Source organism: Cupressus sempervirens, chromosome 4 (assembly GCF_028749045.1).
Source record: "Cupressus sempervirens isolate cs-2001-9-10 chromosome 4, ASM2874904v1, whole genome shotgun sequence".
NCBI lineage: Eukaryota > Viridiplantae > Streptophyta > Pinopsida > Cupressales > Cupressaceae > Cupressus > Cupressus sempervirens.
The window spans coordinates 400,382,216-400,405,153 of NC_143121.1; the positions used below are offsets into that span (position 1 = coordinate 400,382,216).

At 35.6% G+C, this 22,938-nt stretch overlaps 1 protein-coding gene across 1 annotated transcript in view; it reads right to left on the reverse strand.

Moving 5' to 3' along the window:
* Window positions 1–3,152: 3,152 nt before the first annotated feature.
* CRSH (Ca2+-activated RelA/spot-like protein) overlaps window positions 3,153–22,938 on the reverse strand; it is a 34,306-nt gene continuing 14,520 nt past the window's right edge. Inside the window, 3 exon segments of the mRNA XM_089825285.1 lie at window positions 3,153–3,184; window positions 3,187–3,408; window positions 3,929–4,207. Coding sequence (XP_089681411.1) covers window positions 3,158–3,184; window positions 3,187–3,408; window positions 3,929–4,207 — 528 coding nt within the window. The 3' untranslated portion in view covers window positions 3,153–3,157.

Here is a 22,938-nt window from a genome sequence, read left to right on the forward strand (position 1 = left end):
ATCTTTGGTGTAACCCTTGAAGATTGCACTAGCTCACATGCAGTTGTGTGTAACTTGGCGAAGTGGAGCTTGGTAAATTGAGGAATTTGTCCACCAAAGTACCATTTATTGTCACTGCTACCTATAGGATTAGAATAGAATTCTTGAACCCTATCCTATTTCATTTATGCATATTTTGTGAAAACCTAAAAATGTACTTCATTGCAAAAACTTAAGATAGCTCCCACATCCAATATGGTTTGAAATGAATCTGAGTAAACGCACATGATGCCCCTTGTGATCATCAGCAAATCACATCAACCATCAAGCTTATCCACAGTTGAGACCTAACATTGAAGGAACTTTGCATTCATTTATTGATCTTCTAGCAATCTTAGCATACACAAGACTTTGTTAAAGAGAGTATAAGATATTTCATTATTTTTTTTTACTGTTTGGTGGGTCATAAAACATGCATCAATAGTGAACACTACACAAAAAGAAGAAACCATAATAAACCATGCAAAATAGCCTCGTCCATCGTGGGCTCTCTAGTATTGATTATTGTGAAGGACCCTACAACCTCCAGCAATGCCAATAGAAGCTTGCCAGAATGTTTGGTGCTCTCTTTCCTGTGCCCATCGTAGTCTCCAAGATTTTTTTCCTTTTATCTAGCTGCCATGGCCTATGCACACCCTCTATAAAAAGGAAATAGACAACTGTTACAGCAAGGTAATCGCAAGACTTTGATTTTTGTACCCTTCCCCTACCTACATTTGGGCATTCTCTTGAATTAAAATCTGCAAAGCATATGATTCGGCCAACGATAAATCTTCCAACATCTATAATATAGAGGAATTTGTTAAAGTTTGATCATCTTCCACCAACAAACATAATAGAAAAATATAACACTGACAAAATAAAACAATATTATTGGATGTCGAAGAAATGTTTAACCATTGTTTAATAAATTAGCCTTGGTAGCAATTTTCTACCATGGCAGGAACTAATAACTAGCTTTTGCCCTTGTAATATTGAAGCATAGAATCCAAGAAATAACTAAATCTCAAATACAATCTGTTGTTAATCACACCCTCAAAATCCTAAGAAATAAAGGTGCTTTGCAATCGAAAACCAATTGACTTCTTAGAATGACAATCGAAACTTCCAACAATATTGCAACCAATGGTATAATTTTTCATTGCATGCTAACGGCAAGACCATGAACAATGCCTACCAAAAAATGTACTGAAATTGATGCATCCTTTTTAAATGCTTGAAATGTTCTTTACCATCATGTCCAACTCGTTATAATTTTTTTTAACCTTGTATTCTTCTTCATAATTTTATACAATTTGTGTGCATCATGTCCAACTCCTGTAATTTATTTTTTTAATATCGTATTTCTCCAATAGAAACCACATTGTAGCAAAGAAATGACAATCGTTGTGATTTTTCTAATTCAGATAACTAAGCAATTTGGCTTGAGCTGGCTGATTTTTGCTGACTCACTCAATCAACTTGGTGATTTTTTGCCAAAAAATGTCATTAATCACCAACTTAGGCAATTTGGGTGATTTTTGCCTAAATTACATTTGTAAAATATAATTACAAATAAATCTCAATTATGATTTATGATTAATTATATTTTTTATTGTTCAATCAGCAAATATTGGTGTTTTGGAAACACATAAGATATATAGTTACAAGTAACTTCGAGAATACCTTCCTTGACCAAACATACCATGAACTCCAACATTCTAAGAAGATTAATTAGCGCCTCCTTAACCTCTTTCAATCATATGCGGCATTTGAAACCTTTCATTTGATTAGATATATGACACGTCATATTATCAAAGTTATAAAAATTAGTCATCATTATTCAATGAGTTTTGTTCTAGGACTTGCCATTTTTCCTCAAATACAAAGCCACTTAACATGAATTCAAAACTAGTGGAAAGATAATTCAATACACTAACAAAACCAAAAGAAATAAATTTTTCTAAGGATTAGAAGTAAAGATATCAACCTACTCTAATTCAAAGTTACAGTGTTAGTATTTACAATTTATTCTTTATTGTTACATATCCGTGTTTTCATGGAACATTTGATGTCATTGATTTCATGAATTTTACATACATTTATAATTTGACAACATTTATAATTATATATATCTATGTCAAATGATTATGTTTTCTATTTCCTTCAACCACAATTCACATTTTACATATGTGATGGATTTATCACTTATGTTATTTGTTTATGTATGTTAGCTTCTTTTTTATGATGTTATAGTGTGTTTAAGTTATATTCAATAAAGAGTGTGAAATAAATTTCAATTCATTAAAATCTCTAAATTTCAAGGACTTTTTCACTCTGTCATGCACGATTCATAGCCGATTCACGAGTCGTGTAGACTTTGCCGATAGCCGATTCCGAGTTTCAGTTTTCTATTGTAGTTTAATGAATAACCCATTGCTAGGTCCAGTTTCTCCAACTCCAAAATCGATCAATGAGGATACTTCAACCACATGCAAATCAATGTATTTCACTAAACCAATGCAGTGGTCCTATACAAACCAAAACAATGACAGCAATCATAACTGCTGACCCAGTAATACAGACATAATCAAGTGTGGTTAATCACTTCTCATTTGTACAAGTCGAGAAATGGTGGAAAATTACAGTGACAATTAGATCTGTCACAACTGTAAATCGTTACAAATACAATTAGAAATAGAATCTCTTTTACTCGTCACCCTAGAAATGGACGGACTTTGGTTGCATGAGTATACATCTTTATACAAACTGACAGAGAGATAGGTGCACAAGCACATTTAGATTTATCCTGGGTGGTCTTTGATTTCTCTTGGTATATCAGCTCAGCGACACTTCACAATCTGAAGGAACAAATTTGATATCACATTTTCTCCTACACCATCCCAAAGATGTTTCCAAACTTAATTATTTTCTTTCCTCCAGGAGCATGAATTCTCCTCCCCACAGTATTTGAGATGCCATGTCAGTATCATGAAACTCAGTAACTGCATTATTTGCAGAAGAATAGGTAATGTTTTGAGACAGATCACAGATTGCATCCCGGTTGCCCTTTTCCATTATGCAGCATTTGAGATGAAAAATATTCAGAAGGCATCATATCAATTTCTATGCCATTTCGCTACTGGAGGGTACAGATTTGGTGATAAATACATCGGTTTGGGTATTTATAGGACTAGACAAAGATACATGTTTTTCTGCAATCAAGTTACATTCAGCATTCCCAATCAAGCTAGAACTATTCTTATTGAGAGTTTCAGTAAAAGAGCTTGGGTGACCTCCAATTTGATCAATCTGAAAACCATGGAACTTCCTGTCCAACTTTCTACTGCACTGTTCATCCATCCCGTCTAAATTCTGAAAGATACCCACCTAAAATCGAAACATGCAGCCAGTCAGGTATCAAGACAAAAAAGACGAGAAACCCCACTAATATCACTAAAATTTGCAAAAGAATACAAACCCTGCATAAACTTTGTTTTCATTGATATTTAACAAAAGAAACTATTCAATGAACCTAACAACCTGCCCAAGTCAAACATTTGACACAAATTAAACTGCACAAAGGTACAGATACACTTAAACTAATTTCCCGGTCTGTGATTTGTTTATAGAGACTCCTTCACGCTTCTAAAATTTAGAATTTGCAGATCCATGACAAAACTGAATTTCATCTATCTCAATCCATTTGCAAATCTGTCTATCACATAGCACTTAACATAACTATAGTGTTTTGAAAGAGATATTGGATTTGCACATTTATGAAAAAAAACACCAGTATTGTAATACTATTACACTTATAGCATAAAGTAAAAACATGTGTCAGCGAGAAAATGCCTCTATCGAAATGCATCAAAAAACACAAATTATGAAGAGTTCATTTTTTAATTACCTGCTTTTGAAATTCAGCAAATTCAACAGAGCTTAGAGAACCATCACTGTTTGCATCTACCAGCTGCATGAGCTCATGGGCATCTTCTTTATCAGCTCCAAGCTCCTCCATTATTTCTTTTAGCTCCTCCATACTAATCAAGCCATCTTCATTTTTATCAAACAACTCGAATACTTGACTCCTTGTGTCACTGTGCATGGGTGACCCATTAGGAAGATCTTGAAAATGCAAAACTGCAAGATCCGCTGCAGCCTTCATGATTGCCTTGAGTTGTTTAACCTGTTAAAATAAGAACAAAACAATAAAGATTCTAGACAACAATTGTCAATCTCCTTCAATATGTGAATATTTCACATATTTTAGTTTGTAACCAGACAATGAATTACGAAAAGGAACAGACCAAGAAATGGTTGTGTAACTGTTCTTCTAATGTGCATTAGAATCAAAAGAAAATAATGCACCCTAAGAACCAATTTAGAAATCTCATTAAGAACATGATTGCTAGAATTGATTTTCATAACCATAGACCAAAAACTTGTCTTACTAAAAAAATTAGAAAATCTGTTACATAAACTTAAAAATAACACAAGACACTGAATTTAAAAAGTTATTTTTCATTGATTTTTACACAAAAAGGAGGACAATGCACATTATAGTGTCATATATGATATGATGATGATCAGGTATCATCGAAGAAATTTATAAATCTATATAATTATTTTTAAAATTTCACTATCAAGTTTTCAACTAGAGCTCCTCAATGGTGTCACCCTCCAACTGGATTATAAAACTTCATCCTTGAGAACAGTATCATCATCAAACATATCATGCCATAGAATGAAGCCTGTGTGGGTATTTCTGCCTGCACTTGAATTGCACTTCTAATTCTGTTGCTCATTCAGCTCCTCTCTCATAATTAAGGATTTCCTCTGCGTAAAACATGGGTTCCAAGTTGTCAAGAATCCAATCCAAAATATTGACCAATGTCATCCAAGTCAATCACATCATAAGTCTCCATTCCCTCCACCTTTTTAATGCAAAGAGAAAGACTGTACAGTACAAAAATGGAGTCATTAAAGCACATTTGGGTCAATTTATTGTTCTTCTTTGTATGGATGGCCTCTACAGTGCTCCTATCATGCTCGTACCCAAAAGCATTGTAGGGCTGGCACAAAATGCAAATGGAAAGACTGAAGTTTTTTTTACAAAATCTTTCCACCACAAATCCACAAGGACAACACTTACCTTTCTAAGCAAACTACAATTGCACTTATCAACTATCTAGGAGAAAGCGATATAATTTGCACAGACTTTGTAAATTGCTACCTGGTTATTCATCCATTCTCCTTCGAATAAAAAGAGCTGAAGAAAATCTGACCTCTATACCTAATAAATCTGCAACTGAACAAGAATTATGTCTCTTAGGATTCCCTCAAATATCACCCTCTCTATGCATGTGTTAAAGACAATGGAATACATGTTCATATTGAAGAACCAAGGCAAGAATGGAGAACACCCAGGTATGTAGCTTTAAATCATTCCGGTGATCAGATTATTGGAAATGCAAGTATTGATGTAAAGACGAGGGCAAGAATGAGAAATGAATTATGCTTAATTTCACAAGTTGAACTAAGACTATAGATGAAGCACACAAAGACGAATCATGGGTTAATGCAATGAAAGAAGAGCTAGACTGATTGAGAAGAAAAATACATGGGAATTGGTTCCTAGGCCTAAAGATAAAAATGTTGTAGGAACTAAATGGGTTTTCAAAAACAAAATGAATGGACAAGGAGAAGTGTAAGGAACAAAGCAAGATTGGTATATAAATATTATTCTCAACAAGAAAGTATTGATTTTGAAGAAACGTTTTCTCATGTAGCTAGGATGGAAGCAGTTAGATTGTTTTTGGCATATCCAGCTAACAAGAAACTCAATGCGTATCAGATAGATGTCATATCTACTTTCTTGAATGGAGAGGCAGAAGAAGTATACATTGAACAACCTGATGGATTTCTTTTAACTGATCAAGAAGAAATGGCATGTGAACTGAAGTAAGCATTGTATGGATTGAAGCATAGTTACGAGACTCTACGAGTCCGAGGCAGAGTCTAGCTTTCTGAGGCAAATGACCTCTGGACTCGGACTTGGTCGAGTCCTAACAAGCATAGTTATGGGACTCTATGAGTCCGAGGCAGAGTCCAACTTTCTGAGGCAAATGGCCTCTGGACTCGAACTTGATTGAATCCTAGCAGAGTCCATGTGGACTTGCTAAGTCCAAAGACTCGCCAGACTTGTCGAGTCCCGAGTTCAGGACTCTCACTGGCAGGTGCAGCAAAAAAGAGCCAAAAATAATAAAAAATTAAAGGTTGAGTTACTTTTTTTTGTTTTGTATAACATCCATTTGACCTAAAAAGGTCATTCCACCCTTTACTAATGTTTGTGATAGAGAGGAAAGAGTTAGAGGAGAGTATTGGGGTTTTGAGAGAGAAATTAGCAAACCGGTTGGCTCTCCCATATCGATTGTTGATGGTTTGTGCAACTTTGTAGCTTGTGCCTAAGCATTGAGAGGAGCTTAAGGAAGCATTTGGAGGAGGCTTCTACAAACTTACTTGCATTTCCATTGTTTGTGCAAATTTGAAGAGGTAAACAACAAGTTGCATTTCTTTGTGTTGTTTTGTAAATTGTTTTACATTTACATTTTTTACTTTCCATTTTGTTTACATTTGTTTTAGTCTCTACTTCTATTATCTACTTTAGATTTATTCTAATTTATCTCGATGAAAAACTTGATGAGTAAGAAGGCCCTAAAGTTTAAAAATCACTAAGCCACATAAATTGTCTATTGTTGGACAGAAAAGGGCAGTAGGTGAGGCTGTGATGAGTCAAGGTAAACTACTGGATCAAATGGAACTGGAACTAGGGGTTATGGATCTCGATCTCTATCTAGAACTAGAACTGAAAGGGATGTCGTAGCCTTTTCCTTTTGCTATGGATCTCCAGATTTGATGCTAACTTTTTTCTATTTATAATATATTCATATTGCAGCAGCACTCACATTGAAATCATGCCTCAGGGTGAGCCTTGTGGAAGTGGAACTAGGGCTGCATGTAACCCTGATGCAGACCCAACTGCAATAGCAAGAGATAGGGCTTGGAAACATGCCATCCCGGACCATAAAAAGGGAGTTAATACATGTTGGCATTGTGGTGTAATATATAACGGGGGAGGCATAAATAGATTGAAGTACCACCTAGCACATATACCTAGGCGTGATGCTAAAAAATGCAAAGTACCCCAAGATATTATGCCAAACATGCAAGCTCTTTTAGAGGAAAATGTGGGTGAGGGTGAGGATGAGAATTAGGATTATGTGGGTGAGGGTGAGGATGAGGATGAGAATGAGGTTCGGCCTCAAACAGAGGGAGAGAGGATGGCTCTACAGTCTTCCATGACTTATCTTAGGCATACTCGCACGAGGACATAGGCTACTATGAGCCTTAGCCTTCTACCATTCTACACTCTAGTTGTTATTTTGATATATGTTTTGAACTTTTGATACCATGGATTTCATAATCCATGAATATTGTAGACATTTGACATTGCAGTGACACTATGTTTATTACTTTATATTGTGTTATTGAGTTTTTTTCTTTCAAAAATTCGTTTTTATATTTATGTGATCTATGCAAAATTGTGTGTATTAAGTAGCTTCTATTTATCTCAATTATTGTGTATCTGATGTTAATTGACTAAAAGATGCATGAAAAAATCTTAAAATCCTTTAAAATCTTTGAATTTCATGGGTTTTTCAATTTTTCGAGTCCGGTCGCTGAGTCTGAGTCCAAGTCGGATTTTGACTTTCCGAGTCAGAGGCGAGTCCAAGTCCCGTAATGCTGGTACTAGCAAATAAACTTTGTGATATTTAGACAATTTTCTAAGTCTTCAACCCAAAACTTCATCTTCAAGATCTACTCACTCAATCTTGATTATATGTTGCCATAAATGACAACTTCACACTATGTAACCTAGCCAAATTGCCAACAGTATCCCCCTTTGGCATTGATGACAACATATGGGAAAATTGGCTAAGTCCCAAAAACTCAAAATTACAAAATTTCAAAACTTGTAATATTTGTTACATAGCCATTACAAAAGTTTCAAAACTTGTGGATCACTATCTTATCTATACCATCTTTACATCAGGATACTCCCCCTTTGACTATACTGATACTTATAAGCCTCTTATACAATTGTCTCCACTATACTCCCCCTTACATATTACATTCTCTACATACAATTTTCCTCATTCATTCCACCTTTGACATCAATGACAAAGGTGGTGTCAAAAAATATATACAAACCAAAATTTTGAACTTCTACCTTTAAGATTGTTGAGTAGGTATCAGTGTGACACAATCCGCAAAATTCTTCTTCAAAATAGAGAATTATTTGTCAAGCCTTTCCTTGACTGCTTTAGTATGTTGAGTAGTGCACATAGCCCATAAGCTGCAATCTCCATTGCGTTCAAGTCTGAATATACAAAAGTGTCATATGATGCTTTAGCCGAAAGGCATTCATCCAATTGCTTCTGCACATAGTCAATTTGCAAAGTAAAGTACTCTCTCAATACCAAGAATCTTTTCAATGTCCTTTCCTTTTTCAGCTCTAGCAGCCTAATATCATCATGCATTCTACTAACTCTGCTCTCCAAGTCCATGATCTGTACATTAGGACTTTGCACTTCAGTAACAAGAGTCTTCAGCTCTGTCAATTTGACTGTTAGCTCATCTAAAATATCTTTGAAAAAATCATGTGACAAAATATATTTGCCATATGGTGATTTTGCTTCAGTCAAGCATCTCCTTAGTTCTTTGATGCATCATCAAGGCTCTTCAAGTCTTCTTCAATGTTCTCATAGACTTTTTTGAACATCTTCGCATCATGAATGGTTTGTGCCTTTGGGGCTGCAATTTCTGACAACTGTGTAGACTCATTGTCAAAAACTTTGAACACTTCCTTTGCTCTTGTCTGTGGATCAGATTCAGTAACTCTGACTGATATAATGCTCTGCAATTTGTCAGTGATTTTCATCAATGAGTTCTGCAGATTCTTTGCTCTTTTGTTCTCAATGATGACAACTCAATTTGATCATCATCCTCTCCTGAATAGAATTGCCAAGGCTGATTCCAGTGGTGATCTTGAAGAACTCAGGTCAATTGCCCTTTGGGGGGTCTGCTAAACAGGTGTGTTGATTCCTGCTTCTTGCCTTCCTGTTTCTGCCTCTTCCTTGTCAATTGTTGACTCGTCCTTCTTTTCCTCAGCCTCATCTTTCTTTTCTTTTTCTTTTCATTCTTTTTCTTCCTCTTCTTTCTCCTCTTCTTCATTTTCTGAACTCGTGTAATCCACCAAATTGTCAACAAAGGAGGAGCCAAAACCCATGAAAGGGTCTTCTGTTGTGTCCACAGTAATGCTTGTGTTGTCCACATGCATTGTGTCTGTCCCAATTGTGACTTGTGGCATCTCTGATGTCTCTGCTGCCTCTTTTATTTCTGTATCTTTTTTTGCTGCTGCTAGTAAAGATATTGGTGTATCCTGTTGCTCTGCTTGTACCTCTGTTGCAGGGATTGCTCCCCATGTTTCTTTTCTTTCCTTTGTGCTTGGTTCCATAGAAGTCATAACCTTCACAATAGCCTCTTTTGTTTCTTGTTGACCTCTTCATAGTTTCCTCCTATTATTAATATGGCTCTTTTCTTATTTCTCAATAGAGGTTCAATGCTCTTCATTATTTTTGCAAGGTGCTCATCATCCTTTACTTTGCATTATTTCTTTATTAATCTTTCTCTTATGGTCTTGTCTTCTAAAATAACTCTCTTCTTTCTGTTAACTAACCTCTCATAGAGATATTTGGGGATCAGTCCTTGTATATCTTCAAATTTTCTGTTAGACAATATCATATGTCTAATTACTGCATTCTCTAGTTCAAACTTCTCAAAATTGTTGTAGAAGTCATAAAATTTGTTTAATTGAAAAAAAATTTCATCATCTATAATCATACAGTTTAGCTTATCAAACTTGGGTTTCCACCTCTTCCTCTCTAGTAGAAACTTTTGATTTTTCTTTCTCTCTTACTTTTGGGTACTTCTGATTCTGCCTTATCATTTTATTTTACCTTTGGTATCTTTGTTTCTATTGCTTCCGTTTCCTCCTTTTCAGGTTCTTCAGACTCTAACTCAACTACTTATGCTCTCCTTTTCTGCTTTTCCTTAAAGGCAACAAATGTCTTTCTCTTTTTACCTGGACCACTGGCCATTTCTTTTACTCTCTTATGCTTGGATCGTTGAACTGGTTCCTGTTTAACCTCTGCAAATCTGGTTGATCTTCTGTAAGATGGAGTGGCTGACTGAACTTTGATTATGCTAACACCTTCCTCACCTTTTCTCTGAACTGGTGGAACAAATGGTGGTTGCATAGGTGCAACTACTGCATAGGGTGAAATATGAGTTGGGGCAGATGGTATTGTCACTGTTACTCCTTCTGATCCAGTATCAATAGCTAATGGCTTGGCAAAGAAAATATATGATTGCCCACTTGCTCTCATTTTCATTGCTATTCCTGCAGCTTCTCTGAGTTCCTCTTTGTTCATGCATGTCTCCTTCAAGATGTTTTAAATTTTTTTGTCAACTTTCTTCTTTATGTCCTTGTATAATTCACTGTCAACATCTTTGACTTTTTCCTCATAGGTGCCCCATCTAAGACATTCATTATCCTTCTCTGACTCTAGAATAATCTTCGCATACCCTTAAATCAACTCCTCTATCATCTCACATCTCATAGGATCAATAAACTCTACTCCTGGTTTGACTGCTTTCATGCAAGTAACATCAGTTTCAAGTTTCAGCCATAAAAAAAATATCACCTCTATATTTCTCAACTTGTGATGGTGGTATCCTAAATCTTTGTTTCAACTCTTCTTAGAAACTCTTCATCATCTTGGTGATAGCTTCTGTCATTTTGTCTTTTGTTTGCTTTCTGTAATATTGTGTAATTAGGCCCATTGTGTATCTGTTAAAATTCCATTCATAGCTTGGCATAATACTTGAAAAAAAAAAAGAGTCAATAATGATTCAAATCTAAATACTGCATTCTTGGTCTCCTTTATCCTGTCTATGTTATGCAGTTGTTTGCTTTCTGTAATATTGTGTAATTAGGCCCATTGTGTACCTGTTAGAATTCCATTCATAGCTTGGCATAATACTTGAAAAAAAAAAGAGTCAATAATGATTCAAATCTAAATACTGCATTCTTGGTCTCCTTTATCCTGTCTATGTTATACAGTATTTGCTGCCTCAAAATTTCACACATATTGACCTTTTCCTTTTCAACTATCATCATGTATGTTGCATGAATAAATCCTGTTGGAATAGAGTTCAATCTAGAACTATAATTCATTTTATAACCAATTATCTTACTCACAAGTCTTACACCAACTTCTTTGATCATGTCTAGCTTCATGTTCCTTCCATCTGATACTGTTTTTAGGTTTGTCTCTACTAACTTCTTGACATTCTTGACATTCACGGGGCTACTACCCCCATTGCTTAATCCAATTAGTTCGTGAATCATATCATTGTCAATCATGAAAAGTATGTCTCCTACCCAAAACATGTCTTCATGACACGGCTCAAAATTATCCTTGTCCATTCATGGTTGTCAAATTCAGTAAAGAACATGTGCTTTGTGATGTTTAGGTTTTGCAGATGTTCAAAGTTTCGAACCCTTGTTTCAATGTTAGGTCGTTGTTGTAAACTAGGTTCATATCTTTATGAATAGCATTGTCTCCTATCCACTCAAACTTACCGTAAATGTACACATAGATGTCTTCTACATGCAAAACCCTATTAGGCACTTGTGAAAATGCTCCTGATGGGTCATCTTCTAACGAATTGTATGGGTGCTTCTCAAACTTGTACCTAGGTCTCTCACTTATATCACAAACAGTTGGGGTTGCCATTGTTTTCAAATTAAGCTTTGAATTATGATTGCGCAAGCGATAAATACCTCAAGTTCGCGAAACTTAGGACTTGTTGAATTTGCCTTCAAATCTGCTTCAAAACACTTTAACTTTGCTCTTAATTCTCTCTAAAGACTCCTTAACTTCTTGCACGGTCAAATGGTACTCAAAAATCTGATTTTGATCTTTAAATCACTTCCAATTGATTTCTACAGTAATTGCATAAGTACAGAGGTAACAAAAAGTTGTTTCTATTTGCTAGTGAATTTCTTTTACTTCATGCACTCACATATGAACTCCAAATCTCATGCGCTCTTAACCATAGCTTCCATACATCCATTTCTACCTCATACTAACTTTGCAAGTCTCAATTCCTTCCCTATCTTATGCTAGTTCAGTTACATTAGTTGATGAAATGAACTACTTAATCAGATTGTGATTGGTTGGTGACTATAACAGACTTCAATTTGTTCTCTGATGCTTCACTTGACTGACTTTCCAACACAACATATGAACTTGTTGATTCCTTAGCTTTAACAAATGATTCCTCAAGGTTTCCTACAAGATCTTTCACATTTTCTCTTTGACCGTTACTGTTATAATCATTTCTTCTATTGTTGTCCATATTCCTTCTAGGATTAGGATTTCTCATGTTGTTAGACATTCTCATATTGTTCATCCTACAATATGTTGTTGTATGTCCCATGTTGTTACAAATTTGACAAACTATAACATTACTCCCATATCTAGGTCCTGATTGATTGATCTGTGCTCTGTAATCTCTAGCTATATGCCCAAAGTTTTTGCACTTATAACACATAATGCCATTCCTTACAATATTGGTTCCTCCAATAGGTCTATTAGCTGCAAGGTTAGTACCTCTAAACATTCTACTATTATTATTATTGAATTTAGGTTTCTTACATTCAATAGCTCTAAGACCAAATCCATGACAATCATAACAATAACCAAAAAGGGGTTTAGATGACTTACCTGTAGTCCTTTATGTGACCAAATTCTTTGCATGCATAGCATCTTCCTCTGAATTGGTTCCTTAATTCTTTAGGTGATTCAACTTGTTCAAGCTACTTAGGTACATCTTCAGGTTGATTTGACTCAACCTTGTTCAGATCTTCTTTTTCTTGCTCAAGTTGTTGGATCACAATTTCTGACTCTTTTGTAACCTCATTCCTCTTAGATGATTCTCCTTCAGAACATCCAAGACTAGTCCTATCATAAGGTCTTTGTGTAAAGATTTGCTAATCAAGCTTTTCAATGCTGGAATACAACTTCTCAAGATGTAAATTAGACTGTGTTAACTCTCCTTTCACAATTGTATTGTACTTTTCAAGATCTACATATTGCAATTTTGATGATTCAAGTTCAGCTGTCATCTTTGCGATTTTAGATCTCAGATCTCAAATCCGATTCAATCTTCTTATCATCATCCTTCAAGCTCAACTTTAGATTTGTAATCTCTAGCTCATGTTTTAGGATCTTATTCTCTTTCTTAAGCCTTGAAACTTCATTGCAATCCTTGGTTTGATCCTTAGATTCTTTCTTAGATCTAAGATGTTCAATCTTGTCCTTCAGCTTCTCAATGTAGTCTTTCACATCTTCATACTTATCTTTCAAAGTATCTCTTTCTTCTGTAAGTACATCAAGTTGTTCAAGAGCTTCTTCTAGGTTCTTCTATAGCTGTTCCATATCCATAGAGATCCTGCTCAACTTGTTAGGCCTTCTCTGAGTAACTGTGCTTTGATACCAACTGTTAGAAATAGGAAATACTGAGAGGGGGGGGGGGGTTGTGAATCAGTATTCCACAAACTTTTGCCCAATTATGGATATCATTAACAATCTTGTAAATTGCATATAAAAATAAATTGATTAAGCTAAACAATAAACACAACCATAAAATAATGCAACACATAACACCATATTTTGTTAACTAGAGAAACCCTAGCCAAAAGGAAACTCCAGTGGGGATGGTACCTGTTGATGTGTGTTTTATGACCCACCAAACAGTAGAACAAAATACCAAAATATCTTATCCTCTCTTGAATAAGTCTTATGTATGCTAAGATTGCTAGAAGATCATACAATGACTTCAAAGTTCCTTTAATGTCAGGTCTTGACTGTGGATAAAATCAGTGGTTGATGTGATTTGCTGATGATCACAAGGGACCTTATGTGTTTATTCAAATTCATTTCAAGCCATACTGGATGTGGAAGCTATCTTAAGGTTTTGCAATAAAGTACTTTGGAGTTTTCACAAAATATGCAGAATTTAAATAGGATAGGGTTCAAGAATTCTATTCTAATCCTAAGGGTAGAAATGACAATAAATAGTACTCTAGTGGACAAATTCCTCAAATTACTGAGCTCCGCTTCGCCGAGTTATACTACAACTATGCATGAACTGGTGCAATCTTCAAGGGTTATGCCAAAGATTTTCATACCACCGCATACACCATCATAAAGAACAATGTATACAAATGATAGAAGTTAATCATATGCATGGAAGGGGTTCAAGGTAACTTTGCACGAGTTAGAATCACTAAAACATCAAAAGTATGAACCAAAGGAATTCATCAATACACCATCATATTCTTCATTGTAATCACCACACATTATCTAGGCTAAACTTAATCTAATTAAAGGAATTTAAGAGAACAAGCTAGCACTAAGACACATCAAGTATTCACCAAGCTTCAATGAAAACTTTATTATCTCAATAGCTCATAGCAACAATCTCATAAAAATCCCCCCCTTACAAATGAGAAATAAGGCCTTTATATAGGTCCTCGACTACAACGGGCGGCCCGGATGATCACAATAACCAATGGCCAAGAGCATGCCACATCAGTCCTAATTAGGGTTAGTGAAAAGAAAAGGAATCTACATTAATGCAATAAGAAATCCACTACCATAGTGGGTAATGAATTCCCACTATGCATGCTTACACAAAAAGAGAGTGGGGTGCAATAAATATCCACTATGCATGTCCATCACTCGATAAATGCTAAATCTTCCTTGAATAAATTATTCTTAATTCTATTCTCTAAATGCATAGAAGTTTGACTTAGAGACCTTAGTTCTCCATCAAAGATAATTGGATGCTATGAAATGATGATGGAGGCCATGTAAGCTCGAGTCTTTTCCAATTGCATAATTTTAACTAAGATCCAACTTTGACTAACTTTTTTGAAAATCTCTCCTAGAACATTCTCGTCTTTCATGTACTTGCTTGGAAATTTATCTCCCTAAAATGGATTGGAATCCCTTGTTGATGATTATGTTACTATAGAATTTCTTCACATTGAACTTCCTTCACCATGTTCTTGGATTCTTGGATTTGAACTTTCATCTTTGAACCTTGAATGTCTAGGACCGGATCACTTAGTACTTTGATCTTGGTACTAGAATTTTGGATTTGAGCCTTTCTCCTCCTTTCTCTTCAAATGCTTTAAATTCATTGTTATGTCTTTTCTTACATTTTTTAAGAATTCCCCCTTTTTGTTTATCATCATCAATCATTTTTCCAGTCTTGGGTGCACACTTGAAGAGGGTGAATTTTGAGATCTAGAGGAGGAATTTCCAACACTTGGTCCTTTTTCATTTTTCATGAAGGAGAAATTTCAAACACTTAGCCATTTCTCTTCCACGAAGGCAAAATTTTCCGAAACTTGGCCATTTTTTCTTCCATGGAGGAGAAAGTTTCCAACACTTCGAATTTTTTCTTCCATGAAGGAGGAATTTCCAACACTAAGAATTTTTATTTTTTTTCCATGAAGGAGAAGTTTCCAACTCTTTCCATTTTTCTTCCGCGAAGGACAAATTTCCAACACTTAGAATTTTTATTTTTATTTTTCCATGAAGGAGAAATTTCCAACACTTTCATTTTTCTTCCATGAAGGACAAATTTTCAACACGTAGCATTTTTTCTTCCATGAAGGAGGAATTTCCAACACTCGGCCATTTTTTCCAAGATTTCTAATTTTCTTGCAAGCGAAAATTTTGAGTGGTCATGGATTTTGTCCATGATGGAAGAATTCTGCAACAACCATTTTTCTCCAAGGCAAGATTTTATGAGAGATCGTGGATTTTGTCCATGATGGAAGAATTCCGCATCAACCATTTTTCTCCATGGCAAGAATTTTTTGAGTTGTCATGGATTTTGTCCATGATGGAAGAATTCCACAACAATCATTTTTCTCCAAGGTGAGATTTTTTGAGTGATCACGGATTTTGTCCATGGTGGAAGAATTCCGCAACAACCATTTTTCTCCATGGCTGGTTTTTTTTTGAGTGGTCATGGATTTGGTCCATGATGAAAGAAGGAAGAATTCCGCAATAACCTTTTTTCTCAATCGCATGGTTTTTTGAGTGGTCATGGATTTTGTCCATGATGGAAGAATTCCGCAACAACCATTTTTCTCGATGGCATGGTTTTTTGGGTGGTCATGGATTTTGTCCATGACAAAAGAATTTTGCAACAACCATTTTTCTCCATGTTTTCATGCCTTTCCACTTTTGGATATTTCATGGGCGATTCCAGACGACCATTTTTTTTTTTTACTATCGTGCTTACTCATTCTTTTGGATATAGAAACAAGTACCCTTTTGGCTCTTTCTCAACCAGAGCTCATTGGTTGCCGAAATAGTCCTGCCAAAATTAGACTTTCTAAAAATAGTAAGTTGTCCCAAAGTTGAAACTAGGTCAATCCGAGAGGCAATGAAACTTAATAAAAATAGACTTACTAAAAATAGATTTTCTAAAAATAGTAAGTTGTTCCAAAGTCAAAACAAGGTCAATCTGGGAGACAGTGAAACTTACCAAAAATAGACTTACTAAAAATAGTATGTCAAGACATTCAATTCTCAAACAAGCAAACAATTTCCATTCTCAAAGCCACATGGACAACACTTTAAAGATTTGGCCAATTTTACCAATTCTCATTTAAAAGAGGGGACCTTAAAAGACCGAGCCCAATACTACCAAGGACTAAAGCCAAAAGGACAAGACCAAGAGACAAAAGGGGGGCCCCATTTGCAATGGGGGGATGGTGTGAAAACCCCACAAAAGTACCCACAAATGATCCACTAATCAAAAGGTATCTAGTGGAAGATATTGACCCTATTAGGAGTCTATTACTTCTGTATAGTGTCTCGATCCTTGCTAGAGGACTAGGCCTTGTTAGAATCCTCAACCCTATTAGGAGTTGTTATTACAATTACAGAAAGTATGCAAGATGAGCCCACTATCCAAACATGCAATATACAATAATGTTACAAGAGATATATATATATATATATATATATATATACAAAACCTCTTACTGTAATTGGGAAAACTGCAATAACTTCATCTGTACAGTTCGTACAACCTCATGCTCATAGTTGTAGACTCTTCATACTCTGTTCTATTCGTACCTCAGTGTGCATGTGCCAGAAATACCTCTATGAACTGTGCTGATCAAAATAGTATCTATACTGAAAGATAAACTTTGTGATACTAGGACGATTTTCTAAGTCTTCAACCTAAAACTTCATCTTCAAGATATGCTCACTCAATCTTGATTATATGTTGCCATAAATGACAACTTCACACTATGTAACCTAGCCAAATTGCCAACAGTTCCCCTTTCGTATGATAATTCATTCAATCCTCTACAAATTTCCCAGTAAATTGAGTCATCATGTGAGGTCATAATGGACTGGAAGAACAAGAGACAAGAAAAAGAAGGAAATAAGGGTTTGGTTCTTGACATCCAATCTATGTATGACTCGGCACAACACTCATTGATGTTTTCACATATGCAACCTATTATTTTAAAGCCTCAGGAGCATATCCAGCCCAAACATTATTCAATTCATACTATCAACTCAAAACTAGCTCAAGCCCACCCAAGGTATAAGATAGAAATAATGGAAGGAACACAAAAGCATACTTCCTCAAAGAAAGTTAGCGGACTAAGAAGAGGGAACAAGAGCTCAACCTTGTGAAGAACATGGTTGACTGACTAGCGGTGGAGAACAAAGTCAACAACATAGAAATCATGTGGCTTATGGTCTTTATGTGTGTTTAATGAAAGAATTCCACCAACTAGAACAAAATGAAAAAGCAAATCTATAGACCAAGTTGGATGAAGCCCAGACTTAAAATGGCACCCCAAGGAGAGGAAGATAACACCAAGAATATGCTACAAGAAATAGTTGTGGAGTCCAACATCCCCTTTTCCCAAGCCTTAGCTGACCACTAGCATATCATCGAAAAACAATTACTACATATTCATGAGAAGGCAATTAAAAATTATTTTACATGTTCGTATGAAAGAGATGAATGGTTACAATTAGTTTAACTAATATATCATAACTAACAATTTAAGGAGTATTCAATCAGAACAAGTGGTTAAACATTTGTAATCAATTTAAGTAAACAAGATCTTCATCATGTAAATTACATTGTCATGTCTATGAACATATTGCTATTTAAAATTTAGTTTGATCCATATAACTAATTAATAAAGTTGACTATGATTAAGGTATAATCAATTAAAAACTAAATTAGGTATTTTAAGTTTGCAATACCCTAAATTTCGAAACCGAAATCCCCCTAGGGTAACATCTACAAAACCCAGGTTAGTCCATAAATACTACTTAGGGCACAAAAGTTATACCACTGTATCATAATAATCAAATACCATTTAGGGCAACACTATAACATTCCCTTTTCCCATTGCTAATTATGACACTTAATTGTAAATAAAAGATACATTTATATTCATATTCACATGAATGAAGGATAGTTACAACAACCACCAAGTAAGCCTATCTCATTCAAGCAGTTACATTTCATGATCAATTAAAAAATTAACTTATTTATCTGATTCCTAATACATTGAAAAAGAAAATTGTTTTCTAAGCATTGAAGGGAATAACTAACATACCTTCAACTTAATATTCCAAATTCATAAAAGTAAAAATACCCGTTACTGGGAGATATTGGATGCAGATCTTAACTCTATCTTGTACAAGTCTTGGCACCTAGTGGAGAGGAGAAGCATTATCAGTGGCTTAACCTCCCAACTGCGGACCCTTAAATATCCCCACACAGTCTCAACCAAGAAAGGCCCTCCCTACCTAGGATTAGGCTTAGGATCACCACTATCCAGCGACTGAGCAACCTAGTTTTAGAGTATCATCCCACCGCACAACTAGACAACAAGACTTATACATTGGACTACCATGAGTTGGCACGATTTCTTTTATTAATATCACTTTCTAATTTGAGTTACTAATACTTTCTTCTTTTATCATGCAGGAGTATCCTTGTTTTATAGCCTTCATCTCGACTATACTGGTCTTCCCGGATGACTCATTGGGTGGATGTAAGAGTTGTAATAATCATAGCCAATGATCTGCCTATCTAGCTTGGCTTATCAAAGGGAAATGTGTAACCATATCTTAGTATGTATGGCTAACTCTTCCCCCTTTTTGGCATTGGCACAAAGAAAGAAACTGAAAAGGTTTAAACATATATAAAAATATAACAGCTAGTATATCCGCCCATTGTGGCGTTGATATCACAAGACATTTCTATTAAATTCATTCCATAATCTGCCTCTCGGCTTGCTAGAAACACAATGGTGCAGAGGCATGCTTTTACATATCTAATTCTCCAAAATACAGATTGCGCATTGCATGAAACATATGGTAATGATATTCTTGTATAAGTTGCTCTTCGCTGGCTTATATTTCAATATCATTTTCATAATAGAAATCATGCATGTTGGCTCAGTCTTGCCATTCATATATAAAATAAAAATAAGAGATTGTCGATTCTTGTTCAATCCGTAAATAGCATAGAAAAATCTTTGTTGTTTCAGCCAAGCATGGTGATTCTAAATGCAGAATATATTTTGATACATATGCAAAGATTAACAACATGACCTAGTGTTGGTCGGAGTTGCAAATACGTGATGCTCTGACTGACTCTACGAAAGGCCTTCTCCAAAAAGGCTTCGATTTGGCAATGAATGACAATGCACTGGATTAAGAACTTTTTAAAAAGGAAGCCACACTGAAATGATGAATTCATTGCAGGAGAAATCAGGAGCAGAACAGAGTTCGGACTAAGGCAATAATAATGTCCTGACTCGCAAAGATGAGAATGTTATAAACAATCAAGAGCCATCACGAAACGTAGCTCAGTTACGAGCAAGATACAAGGTGGCATAAGTTATAAGACTCTTTGACCATTGGCTCATGTAGCAATAATAAAATTGATTATATGGTCGACCCAAAGTAATAAAGTAATTAAAGGCTAATGAGAGCAATATAGAATCGCGACTGCTCAAAAGAGAAAATAAATTATTGCCATGAATATATTAAAACATATTTTAGTTACTAAAACATAAGGTATGGGACCGGGGGCATAGATAATATTAAAACATAAAAATAATATTGCTTAAAGGTAACTATAGTTCTCAATTTGATTTACGCTTGAGTAATTTTATTAAATTATATAAGTTGGAACAGTTAGCTCATGGTTGTCCCTTAGTATACCCTTGCTTGCCTAGCCATTTTTCCTTGGTCATGGTGATTTAGGACTCCTGCTTATTTTCTCAATGGTAGGTGGTGCCCCCATGCCCAATTCCCTTCTAGCAATGCTTCCCCCCCTTCTACGTGCTCCTACAGGGAAGAAATTCTCCATGATAATATCATATTCCTCAATATAATCACAATTACTATAACAATTTATTATTCATATCCACCATAACAGCTAACGGCCATTTCACTTCCCATGAATTCATGATGAATAACCAACTTTCCGAGATTTCAAGGTAACATAAAAATAACATCATAACGGATAATTAACATGCCATCTTCATATGAAATTATAACAATTAACCATCTTACCATTTCACATGATCATAACTAATTTTACATGTCAACTAACTTCCCATGAAACCTCAACGGCTATATGAACATTTTTAAATTGGGCCAAAATTTGGGATGTAACACAGAATTATCTCAGTACCAAAAGAATCTCTACAACTCTATGAATTTGCAACAACAGCTGAGCTATCCAGAACCCACAAGCAACAAACATCCTCCCTATGATCCAGCAATTATATATTTCCTATTGGGTGAAAATTAAAGATATAGCCTCGCATTTAAAGTTGACACTTGGATATATAGTAGTCTCTCGAAAATTGAACGTAAAAGAGTAGGTCATCTCCTTTATTGACCCTAAGGTCAGAGATTCGCAGCTTTGAGGACACTCCTTGGATGGCAAGAGTTGACAATTGAAGGCAAGTTGCGGTGAAGGTTAATGAGATTTAAAATTGCAACAAAGCTGCTCCAAAATATAAAGCATGTTTAACTGCCTTAGATTAGATAGTGAAGTTAATGAAGGGGCACATTGAACAATTAGTCTAGCAAGGACTCCCCTCTCCTTTCATTGCAGATAACACAATCCTTGATATCAGATAATACAGTTGCTAGAAGCCAAGCAAAAGGATCAAATAGCCTTCTAGGGTATGAGCTAGGAGCCAAGCATATCCAAAGTGGATGGTATCCTACATCCACTCACCCAGTTAGATAAATAAAGTTTTCAAAGCACTCAAGGAAAAGGTGTGGCCTTCTAAGGATGACTGGCCATCTGTACAGTCTGCTCTTTGGAAGCTCTAAGCTCCTAGCTTTCCTTTGGCCTTTTTTTGTTATTGTATGTGAACAAGACCTTGGGTTCTTTCCTCTACAAGCGAAGGTCCCCTACAAATCATCATAAGTTGTAAAGATAATCACCATGTTTGCTGAATTTTATTAAGTGGCACTGATAGAAACAAAGTCAAATTTGTGCCTCAACCAATTCACACCTTGGTCCCAACAACTTTCCTTTTGCTTGTTGGCATTTTTTTTTCTGACCATATCTGTCCTATAAACACTTAAGCAAGATTGCCTGGAGTGAGGCATGTGTCACTGCCGCATATGCTCTTTCTAAGGTTTCTTCCCGGGTTCTTTTCAAGAAGCACCAAGTGGCATCTTTCCACACCACAATACATAAAGCAGGATACAAAAGGCATCTCAATGCACTTGCACCACACCGAGCCACATCATGTCAGTGCATCTTTGAGGAATATTTACAGACCATGCAACTTCAAAGTTGCACTACAGGTGGAGGGAGCCCAAAGGTCAGTTGGTGGTACTGCTTTCAGCAGGATAGTAGAGAAATATGTGGCATAACTGCGCTTATCTGGAAAGTGAAGGAATTTCATGTGTTTTCATGGTACACCACTCGTTAGAGATAGAAGACCTCTCCTATGGCCAAGCCCTACCAGCAATAGGTCAAAAAGCAAATGTCGTCGTGGTATTTGAATTCCAGCCAGCACAAGGCTGAATTATTGGCCAACTTTCAGTTGGAGGAGCCCCCATGCCATCCACGATAAAAGACAAGGGGTAGCCATCGTCATTTTCAAAAGGCCATTGCAACGGCCACATCATCAAAGCTGCATGCCTAATATTCTCAAGTACAATTTAATTGCATCAAGATCTCTATAGAAGTTAGAAGAGCTCAATATTTGTACTATACTCAGTCCATTGTTTAAGGGGTTCACAACAATTTATATAACTTTCCTATCCGAATCAATAGTAGCAGTAGTGGTAATAGTTCTTCAATCGCATTGGGGCTTACCATATCTTATTTGTCGAAGAAGATTGGGATGTATTAGACTTTGCATCAATTGTCTCTATGATATATTTTCCAGTTAGTGAAAAGATTAAATGCTCTGTGTTCATCTGCTTGGAATTATGAGTTATTACTGTTGTTAAATCAGGTCCTATGGTTATTGTTCCGCGTTTATCTTCATAATCTGGGATCATTTTTAACTCTTTTAGGTTCTTATGAATGTCAACAAGACTCGAATTATATTATGCTCTCATTCTTCTGAATCTCCTCGAATTCTTGGTATTTTGCCTTAGAATAGTTTTGCAA